General features: G+C 37.5%; 1 protein-coding gene across 1 annotated transcript in view; it reads right to left on the reverse strand.

Moving 5' to 3' along the window:
• Positions 1-7,383: 7,383 nt before the first annotated feature.
• The window catches only part of PPP1R3F (protein phosphatase 1 regulatory subunit 3F), a 52,474-nt gene continuing 44,902 nt past the window's right edge, over positions 7,384-14,955 (reverse strand). Inside the window, exon 2 of the mRNA XM_044079295.1 lies at positions 7,384-7,540. Within this exon, the coding sequence (XP_043935230.1) occupies positions 7,384-7,540 (157 nt within the window). The remainder of the gene's footprint in view (positions 7,541-14,955) is intronic.

A 14,955-nucleotide genomic window follows, 5' to 3' on the forward strand; every position in this document is an offset into this window, starting at 1 on the left:
TTCAGCAGTTCCTGGACATACTCTTTGCACATGTGGATCAGCATATCTATTTCCCTGTGTTACCTTAGAGCCAAGCCTAGACTAGTATTCTGGCACATTTTCCTGAGCTGCTTGGTGTGATAAATGCACCCACATTGCAATTAGGGCTCCATCTGGTCCAGAGGGGACTGGTACTACAGTAGGAAGGGTTATCATTCCATCAACTACCAGATAGTGTGTTATGCATGGAGGTGCAAAACCAATGTGTCTGTCATCCCAGCAGTGCACAATATTCCCATATCTGGCACCATAGCTCACTGAATTGCCTCTTCTTGCATGGTAGAATACCCACTGGATACCTTGTTGGTAAGTGGAAACATATATGTATTTTTTACCATTTAAGTTGTTATTCAGAGTAAAATATTTTCCTTAATACTAAACTTTCTTTTTTAGGTGATGTTGGATACCCACTGAAGCCATGGGTCATGATATCAGTGAGAAATCCAAGTGGAACTGCAGAAGATAAGTTTAATACAGCCCTGTCCCAGACTTGTATCATGATTGAGAGTCTTTGGTATGTTGAAAAGCTAATTCAGATGCCTGAATGAGTCTGGGTATGTTTTTCGGTGTGACCCAGCTAATGGATGTTTACTGCATGTTGCATTATGCACACCATTGTATGCTCCAGTCTGATGGTGAAGTGACCTATGCTGTCATTGCTGGTCTTAGTTCCAGTCTTGCTATGATTAGTGATGACCAGAAGCTGTAGTAAGAGACCCCATGCTGCAGACTTGTGCACAGAATACAGCTGTGCAGGTAAGAGGAGGTGTCTAGTTTAAAACTATGAACCATAACAATCAGGTAAGTGTTTCCTTTCTTGTAAAAAACACACCGAGTATAACTGATGTATGCAAGGCCATGTATAGCCTATGCTGTGTGGTACATGGTCGTCTGTCATTGTTCATCAGATGTTCCCTTTTATATTTAAATAAATTCTTTATTTCATAACAGGTACTCATATTATTGTTTATAAACGTCATACCTGACTGCTCACTGACACTAGTTCATTAATTTCATAAGACATCATATAAGAAATAATTACATTTTTAACTGTTTTGCACAATAAATGTTGCTTACGGACTATACTTAAGTATGCACTTACTGAATCTCCTAAAATGTTCAAGAGTTTTATTGAAGTATTTGATTTCTTTGAATTTGCCAGATTGTATGCATTTCATTCTCTAACTTGCATTTAACATGAGTTCATACCCTGCACTTCAATGGAAAATGCATCACATGCTGTTTTCTGTTATGAAACACTTCACGTTGAACTATTATATATTTGAAATGAAATACTATTCTCTCTCTTAAGGTACTGCACATTAGATTATTTCATTTTGTTATACACAAGTTGTGTCCTCAGAAATATATACCATCAGTTGTGTAGTACTGAGGGTGAAGGGGTAACAGTGCCAGTATAGACAGCAGGATACTCATGTGATGTTTTTAAGGTGTGTGTCTCTTAATATTCTATGTAATATTTGTTTTATGCTCTATGTAATTTTCAGCTGTACCATTACTGAATTAAAACTCTTGATAATGTGTGGACCACTAATAATGCAAATCAGTGCAATTCCCATGTTATACCATTCGCCCTTCTTTCCAGTTTATTTTCTAATAGTAAGTATTACCATTATTTAAATGAAAAACATGCACATGCAAATTGTCTTAATACTGGGTTACATTATGCACACACACATATTCTGCAGTTGTTTTTTTTATTATGTATTCAGAACTAAATATTGACATTAGTGTATTGAAGTTGAATGCTATGCTTTGTATAGTAAGCACCAGAAATGTCTAGCCTGAATCACAGAAGGATAGGGTCAAATGTGTCATACAAAATCTCTTTAATGATAGGATAGGTAAAGGTACATGTGATCTCAAGGGGGGGCTGTCATGTGAGCTAGATGGTGATTTGCTGAGATGATGTGACCTACTTGATGGAAGTGATCCTACAGATACTAATCTCACAGTGCTACCAGACTGAGACCTTGAATGAGAGGCTCCGCTATTTGTAGATAAACACTGGCACGGCTTGCATGAATTCTGCTGTATTTGGTTCCCCTGATTATTTCTACTACCATCTGTAGATGAGGTGCCCTGGATGGTGCTAAGTCAACATGGCCTTGGGAATGCGAGAGCAAGCTTAATATAGCTCAAATATCCCTATGCATAGAAAAGGGCAAATGAAGTCAGCAACAGTTACATTTGCATAATCCTGATGACTAATCCATGCCCATCTCCCATCTGCGACACACCTCATTGCCTCAGAATGCTCAACAGTTTATATTACAGACCAATGAGATTAACAGGAAGATTTATTTATACAGTGAAGTAATAAAAAGATTTACTGATGCAACACTGAAAAGGGCAAGATTAAAGAAATGATTAATGCACAAATTTCAAATGTAATGTTCAAATAAAGATAATATTACAGCACAGAAGCATAAACACATATGTCATTTAAAAACCTAATGATTTCATAACTGACTTTTATTTACCATGCTAAGGAAATGTAACACTACTCCTTTAAAAGAAAATGATGTAAAAGTGGCAAAGCAGTTTGGTAAAACCAAACTTACAATAATAACAGCTGCATGTCTAATGACCCTACTTAGCAGCTGGATTTGGTTATGGTGATGTCACACCCCAGAGAGTGTGGTTCCAAATCTGTGAACCACAACCTTGCACCTACTTTCTTAATTCTGGTGCTGTCACTTCAAAGATGGCAGCATCAGTGAAGGCATGAGGCTGATCTCCAAGCTAATCAGATAAGGAGACCAGGACCATGGTCTACCTCCTAACAGAGTCATATTTGGCAAAAACTGAAACACCAGTATGTGGCCCAGAATGGAAACAAACTGATATCTTGCAGCAGTTAGGTGAGCACTTGTTATTCCCTGACAGGGATCACCTGTTCTGGGCCCCAGTGTTGCCACAGGTATGATGATCTACAAGGTCATATGCCAGACCAACTGACTGACTGGGTGGACCAGGTGGTGGCGAGAAGGCCAGAATTCTATAGTGAGAATATTTACAGTTTTTTAAATCTTATCAAAAATAGGTTAAAAAAACACACTAGATAAATATTGCATAAATGCAGGCAAATGTAAGAAGAAAAGTATACATAAGTGCGAATATGTATCTATAAGTAATCCAAAGGTATGAGTAGGCATAAACATATCTGTAAACAGAAATATATCTATATACAAATATGGCACATTTATGTGAAGACATAGTTTTCTGTATAAATGCATACAAATATGTATAAGCAAAAATATATATATGTAAGTACACACCACCCCTTAGAGTTGACCCAGTAATCAGGGACTTAGGAACACACATAGATAGAAATCAAGCCCTTGACTATCATGTGTCTACAGTGGTGAGAAAATAATTCTATGTTGCAAAACTTACAAACAAAGGTATGGAATCTAGGCCCAAGGAAGTCACTGTTTCACTGTATCTGGCATTCATCAGACCTATTACTGAGTACAATGCCCCCTTTGTTATATACCTAACCAGGCATATCCAACAATATGAATGTCCACAGAGGTTCCTCACTAACATAATACAGGGCAGAAGTAAAATGTCCTATGCAGACTGCCTCAAGGCCCTATCCCTGTAGTCTGTCTCCTACAGGCATTTGAGGGGAAACTGATGCCTGGCATACAGAGCATTGTCAGACCCCACTCTGATGGACCTTCTAAATATCTACAAAACAAACAGCATCAGAATTACCCATTCTAAAGACTTAAACCTTGCTTGTGACATAAATAGGACCTGCTGGAGAGATAGGTATGTATCCCAAAGACTACCAAGTCTAGGGAAAAGGCTCCCCATCCATGTGAAGCAGAGTTCCTCCCTAACCCAATTCAAGAGCAGCTTGGACAATTGGATGGGAAACTGGAAATTCATCCCTGGTTTGGCACCTATAATGGACACAGGTAACCTGTAAATGGTTCATTTCACAGGCCCATGCTTACACTTATCAAGGACATCAGAACTTGTCAGAGATTTGGGATGCATGACTAGGCTTAAAAAGGCCCTTGTGGTCGTTAGCCTAGTAAACACCTATGAACATATATAAAAGTATAAAATACATAGATAAAAGTGCAAATGTGCAGACGTATGCATATACCTATAAATATATATGCAAATGTGTGTGTGTGTGTGTGTGTGTGTGTGTGTATGCATCTATATATAAATATATATATATATATATATATATATATATATATATATATATATATATATATATATATATATATATATATATATATATATATATGCATATGATGTCTTCATGAAAGATAGAAAGCTCAAAACAGAGAATCAAAAATGGTAAAACAAAAAATGAGTGAATCACAAAATATTGAATATTTTTGTCCCACTAAAAAAAGGCCCTATATTAGTAAACCTTAGCTACAAAACCAAAAACAAGTATTGTCCTAGTAGTGATGCTGTTAGAGAAAGAATTTTTAGTAAAGTAATATGTAGGTTTAGGGTTAGGGCAGGGGTAGATTTAGGGTTACAGTTAGTATTAGCACATATTATTAGGGTAGGGAGGGGGAAAGGATAGGGTTATGGTTAGAGTTCACACACATGATTAAGGTGGGCAAGGGGGCTTCAACTACCCATCTTAATCATTTGTGCTAACCCTAACACTAACCCTACCCCTGTCCCTAATCCTACACATTACATTACTAAAAACACTTTCCCTAACAGTACCACTAGACAAGACAAAAGGACACAGAATACAGACAACACAAATCTATGCACTATATTGACTCCATCCCCTACCTAACCCTCACTCTGACCCTAACCCATGAGCACTTGGATATTCACACCAACTTCTGTAACACATTCTAGCACATCTTCACAAACTCTACTTTTTTATTCCAACATTAATTTTCCTACACACTTCTGATTACCTACGCTATATACTATATAAAACTAAAATCAACCATATGTGATTCACTTAAATGAGCATTCACTTATTTGTGCATTCTGTCTTTTTTATACCAAAAAAACCTTTCCATCAAATGTGAGTTTACCTTTTGATTTACAATGTTTATATATATATATATATATATATATATATATATATATATATATATATATATATATGCACACACACACACACACACACACACACACACACACACACACACACACACACACACACACACACACACACACACACACACACACACACACACACACACACACACACACACATATATTTATGCACAAACAGAAAATAACATTTGCATAGCCGCAGAATTTCAAATGCTGTAGTTATTAGCTTAGTAATTATTTGCATTACAGCCAGACATTTTTTAGTAAAAAAGTTGGTTTGTGTAGGCTACAAAATATTTATTAATATAATTGTTTTAGACATTAATTTCTTCTAAAATATTAACTGCATACACAAGATGGCTGACCTCGTTTGGTCGCTACACCCTAGAGAGAGTGGGGTTGCAGTAGCAAGTGAATGACCAGCACAGAAATATTGAGAGATGCACTGTTTGCTTATTTGTGTTTACATTTCTGCTTAATCCACGTATATAACAGCTACCCAGAGAGATTGTCAGCAACACGCATCCAAAATGGCTCGGACACCAATGAAAATATTTTCCTCTGTATTTATCGAACACGAACAGTACACCAATTGTAAAAACAACAATGAATGGTTAAGCGCTTTCGTCTGAAATAAGTCAGACTTCCTCAGAACCATGTTTAGGACCACAACAGCCCTATTTAAATAAGTTTTGGCGCCAACATTCACATAACATCAATTTACATCTTAAAGAGCAATGCTCCTAATCCAATAAACTACTATAGTGCACCCTTTTACATGTACTTATACAACAAAGTGCACTACATCACAGTAATTCCAATAAGATGTACAAACCACTCAATAGATAAAATATGCAATACAAAATATGACCATACAGTACAAAGTGTGAAACCAACACTGTGCAAAAATGCCTGGAAATACACTCTTGTGTAATCTACCAATACACTGCAAATTTTGTACTCAAATATGTACATAGAACATGAATATTTGTATATCATAATATTTATGTAAATAAATGGATTCATGTACATATATAAAATAATAAAACTAATACATAATAAATATTGAATGTTAAATATTAAATATTAAATATTAAATATTAAATATTAAATATTAAGTATCAATTATTAAATATTAAAATTAATATTAATGTATTGAATATTGATATATTTAGTTATGTAAAATTCTAAAAATAAAAATTATTTAAAATAGCTACCTACATAAGGAATAGATGAATTCTACCATCAAATAAAGAAAAAATGTACACGACATTAGTTGAGTATAGTATAGTAATGACCTACAAAAACCTACTGGTTTTAAATGTATATGTATATATAAATGTAAATGCGTACTGGTGTAAAAAATCTATTTCTCATAAAAGGAGGTAATATAAGAAACATAGAGAATAGTTCAATACAAGTAGTTTAAAATTTTTGTTAAAAATATATTAAAAATATGTATAGGTGAATATGCAATCCCAAGATGTTTTATGTGCTAACATTCTAAAACGTGTTACGTCACCATACTAATAAGGCTAACACTCACGAATCCAACTGTAAAAAGGGTTTTATACTTATAAAATTGTTTAACCCAGGACTAGTTGTTGCATCACAGAGTATCTGCCATCTACTTTCTAATGCTGATAGCCTTACTTTCCAATTACCTTCACTACTCCCCATTTCAATTTGGTCTATAATTGCAAACCCAAAACTGTGTGTGGTTCCCTTGTCACTAATATGTCTACTCAGTGCATTGTTCTTGTCTTGCTTTTTGATCTTGTATTGATGCTCGTATATCCTGGTTTTAAACTTCCTTTCGGTTTTACCTATATAGTAAGCCGAGCAGGATATACAAGTGGCAAGGTAGACTACTCTCTGTGTGTTGCAATTCCCAATGCAACCCTTAATGTATGTTTTCGTAACATTATTTAATTTTATAACCTTGCTGGTGTTTATATAATTGCATTGAGTACATGAACCACATCTAGAAGTGCCTCTAGTTGATCTTTTGTTTGCCCTTCCTTGTTCAAATAAGTGCTTCAAATTCTGCGATGTTTTGTACACTATTTTTGGACGATTGTCCACACATCTACCCTCATTCTCAGTTAACATAAGTATATCCCAATACTTGTTTAAAATTTCCTTGACTAAATTGGAATAAGGGTTAAACCTAATCACACACACATACTTGTCACATAACCCTTCCGTTCTATTTGTATTAGTAAACGGAACACCTAAAAGTGGCCGATATTTCTTACCTCATTCTCCTTTAACATATTCAGTGATGTTATCTAGCATGTCCTTCGGGTAACCTCGGTTCACAAACATTTCATAAATCTCCACCAATTCTTTTTCCATAACTTCCCTTTCTGAAGACATGCGGGCAGCACGAATGCACTGCCCTTTGAATACATTGCTAAAAATGTGGGGAGGATGGTTACTTTCATAATTTAAATAGTCATTAGAAAAAGTACTTTTTCTATGTATTTTTGACATAAAATTTGTCCCATTGTTGCAAATATAAGTGTCCAAATAGGGAATCCCCACTTTGTCAATACAGTGTGTGAATTTTAAAAATTCTGTAGTATTGTTCATATAATCCATAAATTCAGTAATCTCATCTATTGAACCATTCCACAATATGAACAAATCATCCAAAAATCTAGTGTACAACACTATTTTATTAAAAAATTCACTTTTAAAAATAAACTCTGTTTCCCATTCCAACATAACCATGTTAAGAATCGAGCGCAAGATGCGCCCATGGCTACGCCCTTAATTTGCCTGAATAATTCGCCTTGAAATTGCAAATAATTGTGATCGAGGACTAACCCCATCATATCAACAATTAAATTGACCCTGTCACTACTTAAAGTAGAAAATTTGCATAAACTATTGTAAAAGTATTCAAGACCTGTATCTCTGGGAATGCTTGAGAACAGGTCTGTTACATCAATGGTGAGAAAAATTAAATCCTTTCTCCATAAGTCTGGTGTGAGTTTTCCCAGAAAATCCCAGGAGTCCTTAGTTAAGTGGTTGACCCTCTGATACACATGTTTCGTCCATTCGTCTATGGTTACCCCTATCTTAAAAGTCTTGGATTGGGAACCCGATATTATCGGCCTAAAAGGAGGCTGTTCTAAATTTTTGTGTATTTTAGGTATGCCTACGATCTTGGCCATTTTGGGAAATTCAACTCTAATGAATTGATAAATTTCATTTGATATTCTATTATCCAACAGATATTCCTCAATGGCCAGATCAATTCTTTTGTGGCCAATATTAACTTGGTTAATTGAAATGGCTTCATAGTTCCCAGAAGAATGTAAAATATTAAAAATTTCACTATTATAATCTAAGGTATTGTGCAAAACTATCCCTCCACCCTTATCGGGTTTCATAATTCTGATATGGGGACTGTCCCTGAGGTGTTTAAGACATTCCCTTTCCTCCGCATTCAAATTATCTTTAAATATATTTACATAGTCTCTTTTAATTCTAATATCCTTGTACAGTTTGTATAGGTCTTTACAAACTAATTTCTCATAATGTGATACTTGAGGGTGGTAAGTAGGGACAAACACACTCTTCTTTGTTAACCTCTTATTATTAATACCAGTCAAGCTCTTAACCTGCTCGTTGTTATCAAATAAGAATGAAAGGTTGAGTCTACGACTAAATAGTTTAACTTCTTTAATCGTCTCCACAATATCTAACTGACTGGTCGGTATGAATTTCATACCCTTACTAAACAAGGTAAAAAATCCTTGCTTTACCTCTGTATCTGTATAATTGAACACATTAAATCCATTATACGTGTTAATAATGTGTCTAGTAGGATGCCATTCTACAGATGTTGGTGTGCCCACGTTAATTTGGGAAGATACACTCACTACATGTGTAGTAGAAGAACCCTCAGTCCCTTTGGGCAACAATTGCCCGATGTCAGTGGAGCCTCCCATTAATAATGTTGCCTTCTGTATTGTTTCAGGGCAGGGAAAAACCTCCCCCCCTGAAAATTTGTGTCGTAGTTGTTCCTGTCTGACCGGTCATTGAATTCATAATGTCTCTCATAATGGTGGGGTTCTTCATTCGGCCATACATATGCCCTGTTGTTCTTATACAATTGTACATCCCTATCTATCTTTCTAAGCTTCCTGTTGTATATAAGCATAGCCTTGTTCTCCACAGTGGAGAACTGTTTGTGATACAAATCCCCCCATTGATCAAAATTCACATCCTTAATTATATCCTCATTTAAATTTTCAATATCCTTGGTAAGCCCCAATACCTTTGTCTCATTGTATTTCATCAATTTCCTCATATATAAAAAACCAAAGTCATCAAACATACTGTTAAAATCAGTCTTATTGGCATTATTATAGTCAATTCCTAAAGGGAGTTTGAAAAACCTCAGCCCTTTAGGCACAATTTTTAAAGTCAAACATTGCTTTAAGTATGCACTGTCGGTTTTAATACTTTTAACCTGAACTAACTTTTTACCAAGTAACAAAATTTTTGTCTTAATATTGTCCACAGATGTACTACAATGTCTTCCGTGTTTGTTAAAATGTTCACTTTTGCAATCGTCATTTTTAAAAATGACCTCATCATTCAAAAATACATCAATGTTGTTCATACTGAAACTTTTCTTTGTACCATAAATGGTACCACGGCCTTTGTTATCTGTGCCGTGTACTGTGTCAGAAATAACAATCCACGTATATGCTTACATTTGTTAAGCAGCTGTAGCTCCTACTGTATTTCATTGTTGAAGTAATAAACTGTAATTTTCCATTACACCACAAGGTGGCGCTTTTTTTTCTGGGCTATAAAAGACAATTTCGAAAGTGAAAGAGGAGACTGAGATACTAGCTGAACGATGGAAGACTGAAACAGGGAGCTGAAGGGAAAAAGTGCCTTGCAGCATGACTGGATTTTCTTTCTAGTGCTTTGGGACAGGGAAGTGAAGTAGCAGACTGTGTCTGTCTGTTGCTGAAATCCTGGATGATGGTATTTTATGGAATCAGGAGGGAAGTCTGAAACCAGTACTTCCATGTCTGCATATGATTCAGCAAGAAAAGGAGTTCCTTTGGGCCTAGTACAGAGAAGCCATAGATGATTACCAGAGTTCTGGCAGGTGATTTTCTACTTTTCTCATCAGAGAAACCACAATGCCTAGTCACTAGGATATTCTCAACGGAGTGGTGAGAGGCTCTGGCCATCATTTTATATTTTTATAATATTGTGGATCCCCCCCCCCCCCGAATGCTTTGTGGATTACAAATAACTGTGATCCATATGAACTCCAACTTGGGCCCCATCATGCTGGCAGCAAGACTGTAAGTAGTCACTGGCCAGTGAACAGGATATAATAGAGTGTTTCATAGTTGGTCTGTTTAGAATTGATGAAGGGGGTTGAGGGATTTAGTACTGCTCAATGACATGGCATTTTATCATATTTTTATTGTTGCATTATAAATCTTTATTGTTCAATGACATTGCATTTTGCTCGTGTTAGGACTGCTGCCTTCAAGAATTTTACTGCTCAATGACATTGCATTTTCTCATATTTGTATTGTTGTATTACAACTCTTTTATTGCTTAATGACATTGCATTTTTTTCCGTGTTTGTATTGCTGCATTGTAAAGCTTTACTGCTCATTGATATTGCCTTCTTTGTGCATGTTTGAATGTCTAGACCTTTTTCTGTTGAGTTCTGGGAAAGAGGGTGAATGTATGTTTTCATTGCATGCATATCTCACCTTGCCTTATTGCTAACTGGTGGACTGTTGAAATAATTTGTTTGTGGTTGTGCTATTGCCTTTTAAGCTAGATGTGTCTCCTAGAATAAAATCTATCATTCTTGCCACCTTATTGTGTTGGGCCTATAGGGGTGTCATCAGAGTCAGGTAGGAAGGAACCCATATCTACTTCAGCTACACCTGTGGGTGTGCTACATTTGGGGGCTCATCTGGGATTGCCTGTACTGCCTTGGACTCCACCCTATTCCCCTGTATGTGTGGAAAGCAAATCCAGCAGAAACATGAACCTAGAAGTAGCTGCTAAGTGGTGCAAACAGCACAATGCTCAGTCAGAGCATTGCTTAGTTCTGGTGTTGCCAGGGGTCACATGGACTGATATGCAAATACATCAAGTCACATGATCCTTACCAGTTGTAGGGCGTGGATTTTTATTAGACAGCACTATGGACCCTACTGAGAAGAGCACATTAGCCTTATTAGAATGGAAAGGTCCTTTAGTGTATGAGCACATACTTTCGAGTCTACAAATTTCAGGTGAGAGCGCAGTCTGTGTGGTAATCCCTGATAAGTGCACTACCTCAGCAACAGAGAAAATACCTGTGGAAGCTATCCAAGTAGGTCAGAACCTTACACCAGAAGCTGCAGTTTCACTGCCCATAAATACTATAGGGCCTGAAGTTTTGAATGGTCTGGGAAATATTGTAGAAAAATGCTTAAAGCCTACACAGCCATTCACTGGGTTTGGCTACTGCAAATTGCGTTTCTTTTCTGGCAAACAACCCACACCTCAGGGAGAGGAAAATTTTGAATCCTGGATGAATCAGGCTTCACAAGCCCTAGAGGAGTAAGATATCCCAGAATCACAGAAGAAGCAGTGGATAGCTGAAAGTCTAAAGGGATTAGCTGCGGATACCATGTGCAACCTAAGGATGGGTAAGCAAGATTGCATTGTCAAGGACTATTTAGGAGTACTGCAGGATGTATTTGGAAGGACCAAAAGGGTTGATGACCTACTGTATCAGTTTGAACATACATACCAAGAAGTTGGTGAGAAACTATCTGATTACATTAAGCGATTAGATAAAATGCTCCACCAGATCATCCTCAAGAAGAGGGTGGATCCAAAAGTAGCTGACCAAGTATGGATTGGACACATTTTACAGGGAGCTCAAGCTATAGACCCCATTGTGTGGAAAATAAGGATGAGAAATAGGGAAGTGACTCTAACTTATTCTCAGTTGGCTAAAGAGGTGAGAGAAGAAGAAGCCCTGCTGGAAGCCAAATCTCAGTGTTCAATAGCAACTAAAACAGTGAGTGAACACCAGCAGGAGCCAAACAGGAGTCATGGCCCAGAGTGTCCACAATGTAGAGGTGCCACAGTTTATTTATTTATTATTATTTTATTTATTTTACATTTGTTGACCGGGCTAGTCCAGCTGGATACATATCCCTTTTCAGTAGAGGCCCGGGGAGAAAAGCTCCAGCATAATGGCAATACATGATGAGAACATGTTACATTTACAATATAAGAATAGGAAATAACATAGACTTTATATAAGCACAAGCAGCAAAGCAACAAGTTAGACAAACTAGTTGTATAGGATAAACACAGTGAAAATAATGGTCTAGGTAACTAATTATCAGGGCAGATTATGAGTACAGGAGATTTGATAAGTTAGTCAGGTTCTGTGCATGGGCATAGCCATTGTAGCTTAAGATGGTTTTTGAGGTTGTTTTTGAACTGTTTATGTGAGGTCATGAGTCTAAGGGTGTTTGGCAGGGAGTTCCAAGGCTTTCCAATGGAGTTGGCATACAGGGCATCACCACCCGCGTTCTTAGCTTTAATCGTTAAGATCTGGACGTTATTAGCTGATCGAAGGGAGTTTAGGTTGGAGTAGGGGGTCAAAATACTACACAGTGAAGGAGTTCTGTCAGGATGGTGGATTATTTTAAAGGCTTCGGTGAGTTGGTTAAGTTTAAGAAGATTGGGTAGTTCCAACCAACCAAGTTTCCTAAGGTTAAGGCAGTGGTGGGTGCGATAAGGAGAACCTGTTATGAATCTAGCAATATGGTTATAAGCAAGAGAGAGCATGTTAAGTTCACGTTTATTGAGGAAGGAAAGAACTGGGGAGGCATATAGTAGGGTGGAGGAGATGCGTACAGGCAATCGTTAGTTTGGTAGAGGGGGTTAAGAAGTTTTTTATTCTGTACATGTATCCAAGTTTTTTGTTAACTGATTTAATGGTTTGGGTAATGTGGATGTCAAATTTTAGCTTGTAGTCTATGGTAACACCTAGTAATTTGGTACTGGTGACAGGGGCTATGATGGTTCCGTTGATGGATTTAACATGGAATGTTGTAATGTTAGTATTTGGGAGTTCATTGCCAATGGGTGTATTGGCGTTGGGGAAAAATAGGAGTAATTTAGTTTTTGTTGGATTGAGTTGGAGTTTCAAGTCAGTGAACCATTTCTCAACTAAAGCAAAACAGAGTTGAGTAGTTGTTTGGAGTTTTGAGAGGGAGACATCGGAGCAGATCAGGGTGGAGTCATCAGCATATTGTATGCAGGTGGATTTGGGGATGACTGAGTGAAGGTCGTTTATGAAGATGGAAAACAGAAGAGGACCAAGTATGGAGCCCTGAGGAACACCGATGGTATTTGAGAGCAGGTCTGATAGTTTGTTTTGCCACAGGACAGCTTGTTGCCTACCAGTGAGGTACGCCTTAAACCAGCTTAGTGCTGGGGTGCTAAGATGTAGGCTTTCTAGGGTATTAAGTAGGAGTTGGTGATTGACCATATCGAGCGGCTTTCGATAGGTCAAGAAGGGGCAGAGGATATTAGTTTGTTGTTACGATTGTTATTAATGGAGTCTATAAAGGAAAGGAGGGCGTGGTTGTACTGTGGTGGGGAAAGCCATGTTGGGAGTTAGATAAGAGACAATTAAGGGTTAAGTAGTGAAGGAGTTGTTTGTGAACACATCTTTCCATAATTTTTGCTATTGGGGACAGGATTGCTATTGGTCTGTAGTTGGATGTTTCAGTGGAGGTACCTCCTTTATGTAGAGGGATGATATAAGAAATCTTCCAAGAAGAGGGGATGCTGGCTTCAGTTATAGTTCTATTGATCAGGATGGATATAGGATAGGCGATGGCTTCGGATGCTATTTGTAAGTATTCCGCTGGGAGGTGATCAGCCGCCAGGGTGGTTGGTTTAAGTTTTTTTAAGAGGGAACAAATGTAGGAGGAAGAGACAGGGTTAAAGGAGGTGTGGGCAGCTACATGAGGTTGAGAGGTAGGTGGGGCAGTGGAGGTTAGTTGACTGGCAAGTGATTGGATAGTATCGGTGAAGAAGGAGTTAAAGGTATTGGCTATTTCCTCCACATCTTTTCCAATGTGCTTCTCAGGGGTTGGGGTAGTAGTTTTACCTGGGTGAAGGAGGTTGTTAAATCCTGCCCAGAACTTCTTTGGATTGTTCTGGTGCTTATTCTGGAGGTGGCAGAAGTATTGTTTTTTGTCCTGGGTAGTGGCTGTTTTGGTAGTGTTTCTTAGCTGTTGAAATTTAATGCGATCTTGGGGGGTTTTAGTGGCTCTCCATTTGTCCCAGGCCTGGTTTCTGAGTTTCATTTTGGTTTTGGTTTCTCTAGTTAGCCAAGGTGCTATACGTATTTTGGATCTGATTAGTCTTTTTGGGGCATGTGAGTCAAGTATCCTAAGAAATGTATCATTGAAGTGGGAAACACTCTCTTCTAGGGGTAGAGCTTTTAAAATGGACCAGTTGCAGGATTTTAGGTCTGCAAGGAATAGTTGTGGGACAAAGTTCTTTTTGTTTCTAATTAGTCTATAGAAGGGGGGGTTAGTAGTTGGGCATTTGTGTTTAATAATATAGGTAATTAGGTGGTCACTGAGGTCATTGGGAAGGGTCCCAGTGGTATAGTTGATTGTATCTTTATTGGTAAGGATCCAGTCGATGGTGGTTTCTTTTGGTGAGTATTGCCAAGTCTGGTTGGGGAAAGTATATTTTGGGAAAAGCCATGTAGGTTAATAGGTTGTGGGGTTGTATGGGTAG

The sequence above is a fragment of the Protopterus annectens genome, chromosome 8.part0 (assembly GCF_019279795.1).
Source record: "Protopterus annectens isolate FY-2018-M chromosome 8.part0, PAN1.0, whole genome shotgun sequence".
Taxonomy (NCBI): Eukaryota; Metazoa; Chordata; order Ceratodontiformes; family Protopteridae; genus Protopterus; species Protopterus annectens.